The following is a 17,226-nucleotide window of genomic DNA, read 5'->3' on the forward strand; positions in this document are numbered from 1 at the left end:
TAAGCCTATAAGTTGTCTGCCTACAACAGTTATTAAAAAGTACAAATTTGTATATTTTATTTTATTTATTTTTTAAAATTTTTATTAGTGAAACACCATGAGGTACAGTTGTAGACTTACAAATTTTTGTGCTTGGGTTTCAGTTATACAATGATCAAGTGCTCATCCCTCCACCAGTGCCCATTCACCACCTACCACTAATCCCAGTATCCCTCCCCCCCCCAACCTCCCATCCCACCCTGCCTCTGTGGCAGGGAACTCCCTTCTGTTCTCTCTCTCCTTTTGGGTGCTGTGGTTTGCAAAAGAGAAATTGAGTGGCAATGGTGTTTGGTCTATAGTCTACTTTCAGCATGCATCTCCCATCCTGGGAGGATACTCCCAAAACCCTTTATTTGGTGCTCCCTTCTCTATCTGAGCTGCCTTTACCCCAAGAGTGTGTGGCTGGCCTCCAAGCCATGGAGTAAGGGCCCAGGTCTCTGAGGCGTATGTTAATGCAGGAAGAACAGTGGAATCGAAGAGATGTGCCCAGAGCCGGAGGTTCTTTGTCCTCTTAGCTATTTCTTTGATGCTCTTGAAAGCATTCCAAGCCGCTCTCTTCCTCCTGCACAACTCAGGTGCCAGGTCATTCGTCTTGTTGACTTCTCAACCTAGGTACACATAACCGGTACATTCGGAGATGTTTGTTCTGTTGAGAGCGAATGGAACGTGAGGAACGAGACTGTTTCTCATAAACATTGTCTTCGTGAGATTCAGCTTTCCACACAGCTTTCTACCCTTTCCACACTCATGGTCAAAGTCAGCCAGCACTTGTGCCACTTGGCTAATGTTTGGTATTATTAGAATGATGTCATCAGCATAGTGGAGGTGATTTAGTTGCCCACCATCTATCTTCACTCCCATTCCTTCCCATTCCAGTCATCGCATGACATTCTCGAGGATGACACTGAAGAGTTTCGGTAAAATGATATCATCCTGCCGAACCCCTCTCTTGACATGGATGATCACTTCTTTGTAGAATGGTGAGATCCTGGTAGTGAATCCGTAATACAGCTCACGGAGGATTCTGATGTATTGAGTTTGAATGCCCTGATTTGCTAGGGCGTCAATGACCGCTTCCGTCTCAACAGAATTAAAAAAAAAAATTGATGTATGTGCTTTAATTTTAGGGAAAAGACGGAAAAATAATTAAAGTGGTGTGTTTTTTTTGCAGACTTTTCCTTATAAATGCTATGTTTCATTTTAGATGTTGCATGATGAGAAAAAAATATAAAAAGTCTAGTGTTTGGCCTCAAAGAGTATCAGTTATTAAAGACTACTAGTTTATTTTCTGCCTTGCAGTTTCTAAGGATGTAATATTGCTGTGCTAATTTTATTTTTAATGGTTGCATTCCTTTGATAACGTTGAAAGAACATTTTGCATATTGCTGTATTTTTCATTTTCTCATTCATATTCTAAAGTTTATTTAGAGCATATTTTGTATCTTTCGGTTATGGGGGCTTTTTATCTCCTGGCGAAAGATAAGCACAATATAGATATATTTCTTATGGACTTTGGTAATGGTTATTTTCTTGTTGACAGCTAGATCCTAGCTTCTTAAACTGTAGGTCACTCTGGGGTTATGCAACTGAATGTGGAGTTGAAGAACAATTTTTTAAATAACACTAAAAGGTTTCTGAACATACAATGACCAAACATTAAAAATCAAACTTGTAATAATGAGTCAGGTGTTTCTGTGTTGCATTTCTCAGCTGATAGTCTGTTCATGAGTGGAACAGATTTAAGAAGCTCTGCCCTAGACTAGTGGTATACATTTGAGGGGTGTAAGATGCGATTGAGGAACACCAAGAGCAGACAGGTGCTTTATGGCACAGAGAGGAGTTGCTTCTATGAGATGGAGATTAGAAGGGCCTTGAATTCGGGTATAAAAATTTCTACTTTTTTTTTTCTTTTTGAGTCACACCCAGCGATGCTCAGGGGTTACTCCTGACTTTGCACTCAGGAATTATTCCTGGTGGTGCTTAGGGGACCATATGGGATGCCAGGGATCAAACCCGGGTTGGCCACATGCAAGGCAAACACCCTACCCACTGTACTATCGCTCCAACCCCCAAAATTTTTACTTTTTTTAAAAAAAATTTTATCATAAAACCAAAAGTAGAGATTAAATAGCTGTTATTAATTATTACAGTTAATATCTTCAGATGCTTACTAATTTTGGACCACTATGTTGTGTGTTTCACTTATCCTCTTTTCATAATACTCAGAAAATGCATTAAGTTGGCAGGGGTATCCTCCTGTGTACAAATAGGTTTAAGTCAAGTGCTTTGTCTGAAGTAGCGTTCAGAGATGCATGTGACCTTAACAGTGGTGATAGAAAGAGGCGTGTGTGCTGGCATAGTAGTCAGGTTTCCCTAAATGGAAATCTTAACTATTCGGGATCCAGCATCTACTCTCTAGTATGACCCTACATTTTCTGTCAATGAAATACAAACTCTTTAGAGAGATACATATTTGTTACCTGGGAATTTAAAACAAGGTTGTAAATATGCATCTATAGTATTATAAGACCAGTAAATGTTGTAGATACTGCATTAATGGAAAGATCACTTTGTGAAATGCGGTTAGGGAAAGTTTCTTAGAATTGCTTGGATTTACACAATCAGTGTTATGAACAAGAAGCCACCACGATAACAGGTTAAAAAAAATAGCATAGGGGAATAATTTAGTTTTGAAGGAAGAAACTTATTTGCAACAAGTTAGGAAAATTAGTGGGGTTTTAGGTTTTAAAGAACTGTGAATTACAGATAAGTTAGACCTTGTTCTGTAGGTTCTAGAAAGTAAAGAAAAGCTGAGGAAGAACTGTTTATAAGCAATATTTACCTATACTTACACAATACTTAACTATATTTGCACTTCTTTAGAAAGAGAACTTGCCAGGTATACTATTTTTCTCTTCCGGACTCTGTCTAGAATTGTTAATATTTTTTTTGGAGGCTGCTAATCAAAGACAGCTAGGAAAGAAAAATAAATTAATATAGCAAGAATTGACATTTAGAGGCTTTGGGGTTTAAATTTTTTATTTTTTCTCTTTCCATACTGCTCTTAAAAATCACAGTATAATGGCGGAGATAGCTCAGTGGACTGACTCATGCTTTGTATGCAGAAGGACCCTGTTTGATCTCTAGCCCCACATAGCCCCCCACACGCTGTTATTTGCCAAAAATGACCCCCAAAAACAACAGTGGATATACCTGAGCATCACTGGTTTTGGTCCTCAAACAAACAACAACAAATCACAGAAAAATAGCTTATCTGTAAGTTCTCTAAAGTAATGATTTCAGAGAATTTATTAGTTCTGAGTCTTGTCCCTCTTGTGTCCCATTCTGGTACCCTGAATGTGTTAATTCCACTGTTTTCTGCGTCTGGTTTTAGTGCCTTGTTCACCCTTCTTTGTTATAAAAGGCATTTCCACAATATTTTCATGGATTTCCTTCCTTCATAAAGGTCCCTTTTTCAGTTCTGTCCTATTTTCTAACCAGTCATGTGACAGATTGGAGGCCTGCTGCATGAATTGACTTTGTGTAGATCGGGAAGTAACTGCTGCTGTTCTGCTTGTTGTTGATCACTTTCTTCTGGGCAATTACCCCCTTTATGCCTTTTGCAACCAGCAAATGCCATTGGTTCTCTGCACATGGCTTAGGGAGCAAGGTTGCAATTAAAATTAGCAAATTGCCTCTTAAAATAGTTTTGCTGTCTTTGTAAAAAAGTCACTGTTTTCAGTTTCACAAACATATTTGTTTTTATTCCATGCACACTCTATATCTGTTATAATTATATAGGTGGTTCATCCAATAGATAAAGCAATTGCTAACACTAAAATATCTGACCAAACTTGATTATGCCATCTAGATAAATAGGATGCACAGCTTTATTAATGAGATTTCTCATGTAAATACTATTAAGAATGAGGTTTCTTACATAATACTATTGATCTCAGGCTTCTCTTACCACAATAACATTACTTTGCTTATTACTTTCCTTCCTTCTTTCTATTTTTCTTTTTTTGGAGTGATCTTTTGAACCGATTCTAATTTCCTTCATGGACATGATGATGGTTTGACCAGTCCTGGGGTGACTAGTGATGAAAAGTGGTTTTGTTGGGGTCAGGTGGGAGAGTGGTGCAGGAAATTCTAAGATACTCCGAAAACACATTGGAATTGAAATCAGAGCACCCTTTGAACATTTTGGAATCTTGATGAATAAGAATCATAACTATATAAATATAATATTTTTAATTTCACTGAATAGCAAGAATTAATTTTTCTAATGTCATGGATGTGGATGACACAGAATCAAAGGAAAATAGGAGGAGCATAAAGATAGTATGGTTGATAAGGTGCTTGCTTTGTATGCAGCCTACCCAGGTTTGGATCCCAGTGCCACATATGCTACCCTGAGAACAGCCAGGTAAAGGAAAATTAAAAAAAAAGAAAGGGAGGAAATTTTTGATGCATTGTAAGGCTTTTAAAATGTATTTTACCTCTTTATTTTTGTGATAGGCCTGAGCGATAGCATAGTGGTAGGATATTTGCCTTGCACGAGGCTGACCCAGGTTTGATTCCTCCGCCTCTCTCAGAGAGCCTGGCAAGCTACCGAGAGTATTCCGCCCACATGGCAAAGCCTAGCCAGCTACCCGTGTTGTATTCACTTAATCACTTAATCACTTAACTTCCCGTTAGTCGTCGATTTGCTCGAGCGGGCGCCAGTAACGTCTCCATTTGTCCCTGTCGCATGCTAGTGTAGCCCAATGGCATCTGTTCGCTCCGGGAACATGAAGGGCCTCAAACTGATCGTTCATGATCTTGACGAAGAAGTCTGACCATCTGGTAGGTGGGCGGCCACGCGGTCTCTTGACATCCCGCGGAATCCAATCAGTAACAGCTCTAGTCCAACGGTCGTCTTTAAATCTCATTACGTGACCAGCCCATCTGATTTTCGACACCTTGGCAAATGAGACAGCGTCCCTGATCCTTGATCGTCGACGGATGTCAGAACTCCGGATTCGTTCTCTCATTTGAGTGAAACGTGATATTCCAAGCATAGCTCTTTCTATTCTTCTTTGGGAGACCTGAATGGCGTTCTCATCTTGTTTGCGTAGGGCCCAGGTCTCTGAGGCATATGTTAATGCAGGAAGAACAGTGGAATCAAAGAGATGTGCCCGGAGCCGGAGGTTCTTCGTCCTCTTAGTTATTTCTTCGACGTTCTTGAAGGCGTTCCAAGCCGCTCTCTTCCTCCTGAGCAGCTCGGGTGCCAGGTCATTTGTCATGTTGACCTCTCGACCTAGGTACACATAGCTGTTGCACTCGGAGATGGTCGTTCCATTGAGAGCGAATGGGGCGTCAGGAACAAGGCTGTTTCTCATAAACATTGTCTTCGTAAGATTCAGCTGTAGTCCTACCTTTCCACACTCACGGTCAAAGTCGGCCAGCATTTGTGCCGCTTGGCTGATGTTTGGTGTTATTAAAACAATGTCATCAGCAAAGCGGAGGTGGTGTAATTGCCGACCATCTATCTTCACTCCCATTCCTTCCCATTCCAGTCGTCGCATGATGTTCTCGAGGGTGGCACTGAAGAGTTTCGGTGAAATGGTATCACCCTGCCGCACCCCTCTCTTGACATCAACGATCACTTCTTTGTAGAATGGTGAGATCCTGGTGTTGTATTCAATGTGCCATAAACAGTAACAAGTCTCACAATGAAGACGTTACTGGTGCCTGCTCGAGCAAATAGATGAACATGAGGACAGTGCTACTACTACAGTGCGTTTTTGTGATGACTTTCCTAATCTAGAATTATGATTTCCAAATAATGATATTGTTGTTGCCTGACATATCATTGTTGTTAATTTGCTGCTTCTTTCTTTATAGGCGCACTTATGTTGGCAGCATGCCTGGTCGGATAATCAATGGCTTGAAGACTGTTGGGGTTAACAATCCAGTGTTCCTGTTAGATGAGGTTGACAAACTAGGGAAAAGTCTACAGGGTGATCCTGCAGCAGCTCTGCTTGAGGTAAGTTTTAAAAAATTCCCCCTTCTGTAATCACACCTGGCTGTTGAATGAGTTAGATAGTCCTATTCAGGTATGATTGGTGTGACTTTAACTTCTGGACAAATTGTTTGATAGAGACTCAAGTCTGAAGCAAGTTAATACTTAAAATGTCTTTTTGAATTATTTTAGTTTTTTTTAATTTTTATTTTAGATACTGTAATTTGCAATATTGATAATGGCAGGGTTTCCTGCATAAAACATCACATAAACATAAAACATTACAACATCACACCCTCCCACTTCCCTTACCACAGCCCACGCCCTCTCCCCTCCCTGCAACAGTGTTATACTTCATACTAAAGCACAGTTTTTAGGTTGTTGCCTTTGGCACCTGTTGTTTTCTTACTATATTTCTTTATATTCCACGTATGAGGGGCATCATTCTGTGTCTATCCCTCCCTCTCTTTCTGATAAGTTTCATTTACCAGGATACTCTCTAGATCCATCCACATAGCAGCAAATTGCATGATTTCATCTTTCATTATATCTCTCATTATAGCTGAGTAATATTCTACTGTGTATATGGACCATAGTTTCTTTATCTAGTCATCTGTTCTTGGGTACTTGTGTTGTTTTCAAATTTGAATTTGTTATGAATAAATGCTTCAATGAACATAGGAGTGCACATGTCCTTTCTGAAGATAGTTTTTGCTCCCTTGGGGTAAAAAGCAAGAAATGGAATTGGTGGATCATGGGATAGATCAATTCCTAGTTTTTTGAGATGAGTTCATAATGGTTTCCAAAAGGTTAAACCAATAGTTGACATTCCCACCAGCAGTGAATAATTGTTCCTTTTTTTTTCCCACACCCCTACCAACACAGGTTGTGTGTTTTTTTAAAAAAAAAAAATTTAATCACAATGAATTATAAAGTTATAAAGTTACAAACCCAGTTCATAATTGGGTTTTGGTCTACAATGTTCCAACATATTTCTGGCATATAATATATGGCTTTGTTACTCCATATACTATAACAACTATATAATATAATATCTGGATTTGCTACTCCATATAATTCCATATAATCCCTTCACCAGTGTTTATGTCCCTCCACCAATGTCCCCAGATTCCTTCCCCCTCCTCTCTAGCCTGCCTCTATGGCAGGCACTTTTTTCTTTTTCTTTCTTTTTTAGGCACTGTGGTTCACAGTACTGTTACTGATAGCGTATGTGCATATTACTCACCCTCCTTTTGGCACAGTCCAGAGAGACCACTTCTCTCTATTGACGTTTTAGTGGTTCCTACCCCGAACCCTGGTTGTTTTTATTCTTTGTGATGTGCCAGTCTCAGAGGTGTGAGATGATACCTCATTGTTTTGATTTGTATTTCCTTAATGATAAGTGATGCACATATTTTTTCATGTGCCTTTTGGCCATCTGTGTCTCCTTTGAGGAAGTTTCTGTTCTTCTGTTTCCCCCCACTCCCATTATTTTTTATTAGTTTAGTGATTTTTTTCTTATTATGTTTGAGAGGTTTATATATCTTGAATATTAACCTTTTGTCAGATCATTGTTGGGCAAATATTTTCTCCCAGTCTGTGTTATCTCTTTTTATTCTGGTCATCATTTTTTGCGTATGTGTGTGTGTGTGTGTGATGCAGAAGCTTCTTAGTCTAATGTACTCCCATTTGTTTATCTTTGTTTCCATTTGCTTGACCAATGACATTTAATATGCCTTTAGATTCAGTGTCATGAATTGGCTCTACCTGTTTTTACCTCGGTATGATTTATGGATTCAGATCTGATAGCTATCTTTTTGACTTCTGTGCATAGTATTAAAAAGGGATCTGAGTTCATTTTAGGGATGTGACCAACTAGTTTTCTCAGCACTATTTGTTGAAGAGGCATTCCTTGCTTTTCATACTTCATGCACCTTATGCACCTTTGTTGAACATTATCTATATGCAGGAGGATCTGTCTCTGGACCCTCAATTCTATTCCATTAGTCTTAGAGTCTGTCCTTATTCCAGTTCCACACTGTTTTAATTACCAGAGCTTTATAGTATAATTTAAAATCGAAGAAAGAGAAGCTTCCCTAAGATTATTTTGGTTACTCCAGGGGCTTTTTTACTCCATGTAATAGTCAGTGTTTGATCTATGTCTTCTAAAAAATGTCATGGGTATTTATGGGCTGGAGCAATAATACAGAGGGTAAAGCACTTGTCTTACACACCACTGATCTGCCTTTGATCCCTGGCACCACATATTGTCCCCAAAAGCCCTACCAGGAGTGATTCCCAGAGTTCAGAGCTAGGAGTAAGCCCTGAGCAATGTTGAGGTGTCCTGAAACCAAAACAAACATGGGTATTTCTATAGGGACTGCATTTCATCTGTATATGCTTTGGGCAAGATTAGGCATTTTGACAATATTGATTCTTCCCATTACGCACAAACAGTAGATGTGTTTCCATTTCTTCATGTCTGCTTTTATTTCTTTCTGTGGTGATTGTTACTTGTCTTTGTATAAGTCTTTCACCTCTTTTGTTGAGCTAATTCCTAAGTACTTGATTTTCTGAGGCACAGTTATGAATAATATTTTTGTGGGTTTTTTTTCTTTTCAATTTTCTCTTTCTTCTATTTAATTAGCACAGCGGGTAGGGCGTTCGCCTTACAAGCGGCCAACATGGCCGACCCGAGTTCGATTCCTCCGCCCCTCTCGGAGAGACCGGCAAGCTACCGAGAGTATTCGATATGCCAGACACAGTAACAACAAAGTCTCCAATGGAGACGTTACTGGGCCCGCTCAAGCAAATCGACGATCAACGGGAGGGCCTTTTTTACCTTTATCTATTTAATTATAGAAAAACCATGGATTTTCTTGCACTGATTTTTGTAGCTTGTCACTTTACAAGTCTATTGTTTCTAGTAGGATTTTCTAGATATTTTTCTAGATAGTATTATGTCATTTGCAAAAAGTGAGAGTTTGATTTCTTCTTTCCCAATATGGATACCCTTAATATATATCTTTCTTGCCTAATTGCTCTTATAAGAACTTTCAGTACTTTGAATAATAATGGTGAGAGTAGGCAGTCTTGTTTTTTGCCTGATCTTAGAGGGAAAGCTTTCAGTTTTCCACAACTAAGTATGACGTTTGCTTTGAGCTTGTGATGTATGACTTTAACTATGTCGAGGAACGTTGCATTAACCCCATTATTGTGAGTGATTTTCTAATGAAGGGCGTTGGATCTTCTCAAATGCTTTCTCTGCATCTACGATTTTATGATTTCTATTTTTCCTTGTAGTGATGTAGTGTATTCCATTAATTGATTTGTATATATAAATCATCTTTGACTCCTACTAGATCAAGTGTATGATCTTTTTGATATATTTATTATTAGACGGGCTGGAGTGATAGCACAGTGGTAGGGCGTTTGTCTTGCACGCAGCCAGCCTGGCCGAGCCAAGTTCATTTTCTCTGCCCTTTTCAGAGAGCCCGGCAAGCTACCGAGAGTATCTTGCCCGCACAGCAAAGGCTGGCAAGCTACCTGTGATGTATTCAATGTGCCAAACACAGTAACAGCAAGTCTCAAAATGAAGATGTTACTGGGCCCACTCGAGCAAATCGATGAACCAACAGTAGTAGGAGTCAAGGATGATTTAGATATACAAATCAATTAATGGAATACACTACATAACTACTGTTAAAATTTATATGGAATAGCCGCTGCCTCACAACCCCAAAGCCCCCTCCACCTCCCACTAATCAAAGTAAGTTCTTGGGGGGCTGGGAGAGGGGGTATGGGAGACCTTTCTTCATATGGCTTTTTTAATTCCCAGGAATGTTTTAGAGCTTTTTGAAACACCCCCATTTCTTCTTCAATATTATATTCCTCCAGTTTTTGTCTTTTAAATTTTTTGACTGACTTGTTGTTAGGCCCAACCAGTGTGCCTTGGGCAACTTCAATGTTAAATAGTTGCCATTGGTTGTTTTAGACAGTTGTTATGGTTCTTTACACAGTGTTCTCTGAGTTAGATCAAAATCAAATAAAGATAAACCCTGAGTTTGATGTACTGCCAGTTGTTTATCTTTGCTTCTATTTTGTTTGTCCACTAGCATTAAGTCATTGAAGACACCTCCAGAGTCATTGTCATGAAGGGTTCTGCCAATGTTGTCCTTAATATAATTTAAGTGTTCCGGTCTGGTCTTTATCCATTTTGATTAAACTTTTTATTTATTTATTTATTTATTTATTTATTTATTACAGCCAAGTAGTATTCCACTGTGTATATGTATCACAGTTTCTTTATCCAATCATTTGTTCTTTGACATTTGGGTTATTTCCAGGTTTGGGCTATTGTGAATAGTGCTGCAATGAACACAGGAGCGCAAGTATCTTTTCTGAAGAGTTTTTGCCTCTTGTGATAAATACCAAGAAGTGAATTGCTAGTTCATACAGGGAATCAATTCCTAGTTCTTTGAAAAGTGTTCATACTATTTTCCCAAGAAAGGCTGAACCACTATACATTCCTACTGGCAGTTCCCTTTTCCCAGAGTCAGTGTTTTCATCTCCACAAACACTCTTCTTGGGGATTTTTTTCCTTCTATTCTTTGTGATATGTGCCAGTCTCACTGGTGTGAGATGACATCTCCTAGTTGTTTGGATTTTCATTTCCCTGATGGCAATGTTTTCATATGTAGTTTGGCTATCTATATCTCTTCTTTGAGGGAGTTTCTCTCCATCTCCTCTCCTCATTTTTTTTAATGAGGTTGTTTTTTCCTTATAAAATTCTACCAGTACCTTTATATATCTAAGATATTAACCCTTTGTCCGATGAGTGGTGAGCGGTTACTTTCTCCCACTCTTCGGGATCTGGTCATCAATACACAATGGAGTACGGCTCAGCTATAAAGAAAAACAAAGTCATGCAACTTGAAATTGTGTGATTGGATCTGGAGAGTATCATGCTGAATGAGGTTAGTCAGAAAGAGAGGGGTAGATTTTAAAAAATTATTTCCCTCATATGTGGTATGTAAAGTAACTTAGTAAAGAAACAACAAATACCCAAAGGCAACAGAAACTGAGAACTGGCCTTCAACAGGAAGCTATAACAGTAGGGGGAAAAGGGATGGGTGTGAGGGCAGAGAGAAACTGATGCTGGTGGAGGATGTGGTGTTGGAATATATTTTGCACAAAACTCTACCGGTATTATAAATCATGGTGCCTAAAATTTCTGTTAAATGTAAAAATAAAGATAATTTCTGAGGATAGAGCTTTTCTAAGGTAATGTCAGATGAGTGATAGAGTGATACTACCCTGGGAATGGGACCTTTGGGAAACTTTATTCCTAGTCTACCCTCTACAGTAGTTTCTAGGCTACTGGTTTTTATAGCAACTGTGGTTATAATGAGCATATTGGTTTTCAGGGAAACATTAAACCTGGGAGCATGGAATGGTAGTAAAGCAAGTTAAAATGCCACAGAGCTGGCAAATTTGCCAAAATTCTGAGTAATTTCAAATTTACTTCTAGAATTATGAAAAAGTTTGTTTTGACAATTTTTGCCAGTGTTCTCCTTGTTACTGAAGAGCAGATTTTAAGAATGTTTTATTCTGCTGTTCTAAAGTACTTTCTCCTACATTGTTTTGATTCTGTGCTGAAATTATTTCAGGAATTTTTTTAATTAAAGGCAAATATATAAATATAGTTTATTAAAATTCAAAGTCAATGGGAAATGGGCACTGGTGGAGGGATGGGTATTTGATCATTGTATAATTGAAACCCAAGCACAAAAATTTTTACACCTACAACTGTACCTTATGATGTCTCACTAATAAAAATATAAAAAAAAAAATAAAATAAAAAATTCAAAGTCTGATTGTAGTCTCTCTCTATATATATTTCATGCCTGTCTCTTCCACATTATGGAGTGTGGAACTGTTTAGATTCAACCCATAACTGCCTGAAGGACTTAATAGAAAATCAAAGTTGATTGTTTAAAACAAATAAAATTTATAAAAAAAAATTGGTTTTTATTGTGAGAACCACCTAGCCAGTGTATGTGTGTTTTGTATGTTGGAGGGGAGTTTGCTGCATTGGGTGGAGGGATCAAACCCAGAGCCTCACACCTGCAAACTCTTACTACTTGAGCAAAATTTATGAACTTATATAATAATATAGGTTTCTAAAGTAGTATTTTATTCATTTACCACTGCTTTCCAGTATTGAATTTCAGAATTAGAGCTGTGCACTTCTTATGTTTATATACCTCACCATACCTACCCCCCAAGCTTTAGTGCTAATCCTGCTGTCAGATTTAGCCCCTCACCCCTTTCCTCCCTCCTCCCCTTTTTCCTCTGGTCACTACTTTCACAGAGACTGAGACTTTTTTGGTTGCCTTTAGGTTACTTTGGTTATAGTTCAAATATGCCTTTGACTTAATCACCTCAAGCTCTCTCCATGTTGTCACAAAAGGCTTTCATCTTTTTTTATGTATGGGAGGGAAGAATTTGGGCCACAACCAGTAGTGTCAGGGGCTGCTTTGCCTCTGTGCTCCAAGAGTGCTCCGGGGCCCATATGTGGTGCTGGGGATCAAACTGGGCTTGGCTGCATGTCAGGCAAACACCATAGCACTTGTACTGTTTCCAGCCTCATTTCTTTTTTCCTTTTTTCTTTTTCATAGTTGAACAGTGTACCACAACTTCTTTATCAGTTGTCTCAGTGGCTGTTGGCCATCCTGAGTTCAGTCCCTGAACATATATGGTGCCCTGAGCCTTGCTAGGAGTGATCCCTGGGCACAGAACCAGGAGTAAACCCTGATCACTGCCCTCGGCCCCCAAAAGTGGTGTTGCTGGATTTTTTGACACTTTTTTTAGGGTCACACCTGACAATGCTCACGGGTTACTCCTGGCTTTCTACTCAGGAATTACTCCTGGGGGAATAGGGGGGTCATATGGGATGCTAGAGATTTTACCCAGATCAGCCACGTGCGAGGCAAGCCCTCTACCCACTGTACTATCACTCCAGCCCCCCAAAGATACAGACTTTTTTAAAAAAAAGAACCGTACTACCACATATTCTTTAGATTGCCTACAAATATCTGTAGTTCTTCATTTGCCAGAAATTATTGAAGAACAATTGTCAGCCTGCATTCCATTTCTATATAATGTATTTCACCTCTCACTTCATGTACATAAGGATAAAGTATCATATCACAGCTATTTCCTTTTTCAGTCCTACTGTATTATAGGTAGGAATTTATAGTGTTGAGATTAATGTACAAAGACTGATCTTTCAACTGAGAAGAGAGAAGGAAACCAGTGTAATGCTTGTGTGGGTATAAAAGTCCTGGCTCTATAAAGTTTGGGTAAAAAGCTCAGGCTGAAAATTTCTTAGAGATAGTTTTTAGTCATTGAGGGCAGGGGTGGGGGGTGGTGAAACTTATGCCACCAAGGAGTGTTTATTGGAGTATTTATATTATCATTCACAGGTCAGTGCATTGCAAAGCAGAGAGGCTGTGGGCTGCCAGTAAGAAGCACATGTACACATCCTGTCACATACCAGAGCCAGGCTTCATGATTCATGGGCCTTTTGTGGCCTGCAGTTAGACATTCCCCACCCTTCTGTAAGGGCTCACTAATATAAGATTTGATCTCAGTAGTCATAACTAAGTTATTTTCCAGCAGATCATTATTTCTGATGACACGAAGCTCTGCTCATAATCTTTTTGTGTTTTCCTAAATAGAAGATAGAAACAAGCAAGTTGGTTATCACTAAATTTGTCTGTTTGTAACCTCGATGTCTGTAATGCACTTTATTTGGTGGGGAGGGAGGGTCATGCCCAGTGGTACTAAGAGCACTCCTGGAAGTGCTCAGGGAACGGTGGTACCAGGGATCAAACCAGGGCCTTTGAACAATCTCCCCAGCCCTGTAATGAATGCATAAGACCTCAGGGCCTTTGAACAATCTCCCCAGCCCTGTAATGAATGCATAAGACCTCATTGGGGGGGTGGGGGGGGGAAGGCAGAAGCCGGGGGAGCTCTGGTGGAGAATGTGTTGTTGGAACATTGTATACATTAAAGTATCATTAACAGTATTATAAATCACAGTGCCTAAAATTTTGAAAATAATAAGCACTGTAGCACTGTCCTCCCATTATTCATCGATTTGCTTGAGCAGGCACCAGTAACGTCTCCATTGTGAGACTTGTTGTTACTGTGTTTGACATATCGAATATGTCATGAGTAGTTTGCCAGGCTCTGCCATGCAGGCGGGATACTCTCAGTAGCTTGCTGGGCTATCCGAGAGGGATAAAGGAATCAAACCTGGGTCGGTCATGTGCAAGGCAAACACCCTACCTGTGCTATCACTCCAGCCCAGGTCAGAAGCATAGATTTACAAATTTATATACTTCTTTTAAAACCCTAGTGTTTTGACTTTTTTGTTTTGTTTTTTGTTTATGCTTTTTGGATCACACCCAGCCGATGCTCAGGGGTTACTCCTGGCTCTGCACTCAGGAATCACTCCTGGCAGTGCTTGCGGGACCATATGGGATGCTGGGAATTGAACCTGGGTTGGCCGCATGCAAGGCAAACGCCCTACCTGCTGTGCTATTGCTCCAGCCCCGTGTTTTGACAGTTTAAGGGGAAAAGTCAAGTCTGACAGTTATTTCTAAAGCATACCCAACATACATGTATTAAATTTAATCAAATTGTAAAGAATGGGTTCTTAAACTAGATAATGAATTATCTGCACGTGAATTAACAATTTTCTGATAATTGGTAGGTGATGACTTTACTCAGTTCTGCACTGAACTTAATTATCTTTGTAATGTTAATTTTAATCTTGGGAAATAAACATGAGAATAAAAAAATCAGAAGCAAGGAAAACCTGGTTATAAAGTAAAATTGTTATGAAGCACTTTTACTTTCTTTTTGAATATGAATATTGAACATGTTGGTATCTGTAGTAAACTAGTGCCAATGAATTTAGTAACAGGTTAAAGGTATAGAACATGCCGTAGATACTTGGTACTTTCTTTATCCCTGTGCTGTGCTCCCCCATGAGTGCCTACAATGCCTTTGACAGTCATCAGAAGAAAATATAGATAACCTCTTTAATATGAAATCATCCAATGTTTTAAGAATTTTAATTGGAAAATTATCTGTTTTTCCATTTTCTTTTTTTTTGGGGGGGGGTCGGGTCATACCTGGCGATGCACAGGGGTTAATCTGGCTCTGCACTCAGGAATTACTCCTGTTGGTGCTCAGGGGACCATATGGGATGCTGGGAATCGAACCCGGGTCGGCCGCGTGCAAGGCAAACATCCTACCCACTGTGCTATAGCTCCAGCCCCTATTTTTCCACTTTCACTTTGAGATTACTCTCCTTGCACAGCGGTAGGGCGTTCGCCTTACAAGCGGCCAACATGGCCGACCCGAGTTCGATTCCTCCGCCCTTCTCGGAGAGCCCGTCAAGCTACCGAGAGTATTCGATATGCCAGACACAGTAACAACAAAGTCTCCAATGGAGACGTTACTGGGCCCGCTCGAGCAATCAACGGGAGGGCCTTTACCTTTTACCTTTACCTCCTTAGTTCATCATAACTTTTAAAGTATTAATTTTTAAATTTTCAAGTATTATTAATTTTTCTTCTTATAAGTTTTACTAGATTCCTCCTATTGGGAATTCTCCTTTTAGTTAATTTATACCAGATTTATTAATAATATTTGAGGAGGAATATACTAATTATTGTTTCACCTGTTTTTGTTGGTTTCATTTTGGGGGTGTTTTTTAGTTTGTTTTGGGGCCACACCCAGTAGTGCTCAGGGCTTACTCCTGGCTCTGCCTGAACTCAGAGATCACTCCTGGCAGGGCTCAGGGGACCATATGGAGTGCCAGGAATCAAGCCTGGGTCTGCCTTATGCAAGCAAGCACCCTACCTACTGTATTATTACCACCCCCCCCGCCATTTCACCTGTAATCAAAGAATTTTTAAGTAGACAAATTATAGTCCCACAGCAGGTAAAACAGGGTATGTTATGAAGAGGGGGACTGGTTCTGCAGGATTGGTAACTTATTTCTGGCATTAATAACTTATCTAAGGAGTCATTCATTAATAATTAAATTTCAAGAACAAAGCTTAAACGGGTAATTTTTGTGCTTTCATGTTTCCAATACTTGGATGTTGAACACCTTTTTAAAATTTTTATTATTATTGAGAATGTGTGGAATGCTAAGTCTGATGCTCAGTTTTTAGTGTTAGCTCCCTGTTTCCTAGACTAACTGTATTACCCTTGCAAATATTCCAGTGTGTTTATTATAGAAAACTTCTGTTGTAACTACTGAATTTGTTTAAATGTTTTATTGTTTATTCTCCCATAGGTGTTGGATCCTGAGCAAAACCATAACTTCACAGATCATTATCTGAATGTGGCCTTCGACCTTTCCCAGGTTCTTTTTATAGCTACTGCCAACACCACTGCTACTATCCCACCTGCCTTGCTGGATAGAATGGAAATCATTCAGGTGCCAGGTACTTTATTCATAAATGAAATCATTTTTTTACGTTTTCAAGTATGACCCTTTAAAATTGTTCCAACTAGAGCCAGAGAAATAGTACAGCAGGAAGGGTGCTTGCCTTGCATGCAGCCTACCGGGGTTCAAGCCCTGGCTCCTCACATACCCCACCAGGAGTGATTCCTGACAGCAGAGCCAGGAGTGAGCCCTGAGCACTGCCAAGTGTGGCCCAAAGACCAAAAAATAAAATAAATACTGAATTTAAAAAATAAAATTGTTCAAACTGTAGTTTAGAATACAGAGTTGATTTTCAATGACAGACTTTTCAGAAATCCTGAGTCATTTATCAATCAATCTTTGTAATAGATTCAAAGTCTAGAATAACAAGAATTTTGCTTTATTATTTTTTATTATTTTATTTTTTACTTTTGAGTCACCGTGAGATACAGAGTTACAAAGCTGATCATGGTCGGGTTTCAGTCATGTAGTGTTCTAATACCCATCCCTCCACCACTGCACATTTCCCACCAGCAATGTCCCGTTTCCCTCCCGCCACCCTCCCCGTAGCCTGTGTCTATGGCAGGAGCTTTCCTTCTCTCTGTCTTTGTCTCTGTCTCTCTCTTCCCACCCCCTACCCTCACCTCCCTCTCTCTGTCTCTCTCCC

At 39.5% G+C, this 17,226-nt stretch overlaps 1 protein-coding gene across 1 annotated transcript in view; it reads left to right on the forward strand.

The window, feature by feature from the left end:
• LONP2 (lon peptidase 2, peroxisomal) overlaps nt 1-17,226 on the forward strand; it is a 98,549-nt gene that overhangs the window by 35,952 nt on the left and 45,371 nt on the right. Inside the window, exons 8-9 of the mRNA XM_056136585.1 lie at nt 5,929-6,070; nt 16,428-16,578. Coding sequence (XP_055992560.1) covers nt 5,929-6,070; nt 16,428-16,578 — 293 coding nt within the window. The remainder of the gene's footprint in view (nt 1-5,928; nt 6,071-16,427; nt 16,579-17,226) is intronic.

This window comes from Sorex fumeus, unplaced genomic scaffold (assembly GCF_029834395.1).
Source record: "Sorex fumeus unplaced genomic scaffold, SorFum_2.1 ptg000122l, whole genome shotgun sequence".
Taxonomy (NCBI): domain Eukaryota; kingdom Metazoa; phylum Chordata; class Mammalia; order Eulipotyphla; family Soricidae; genus Sorex; species Sorex fumeus.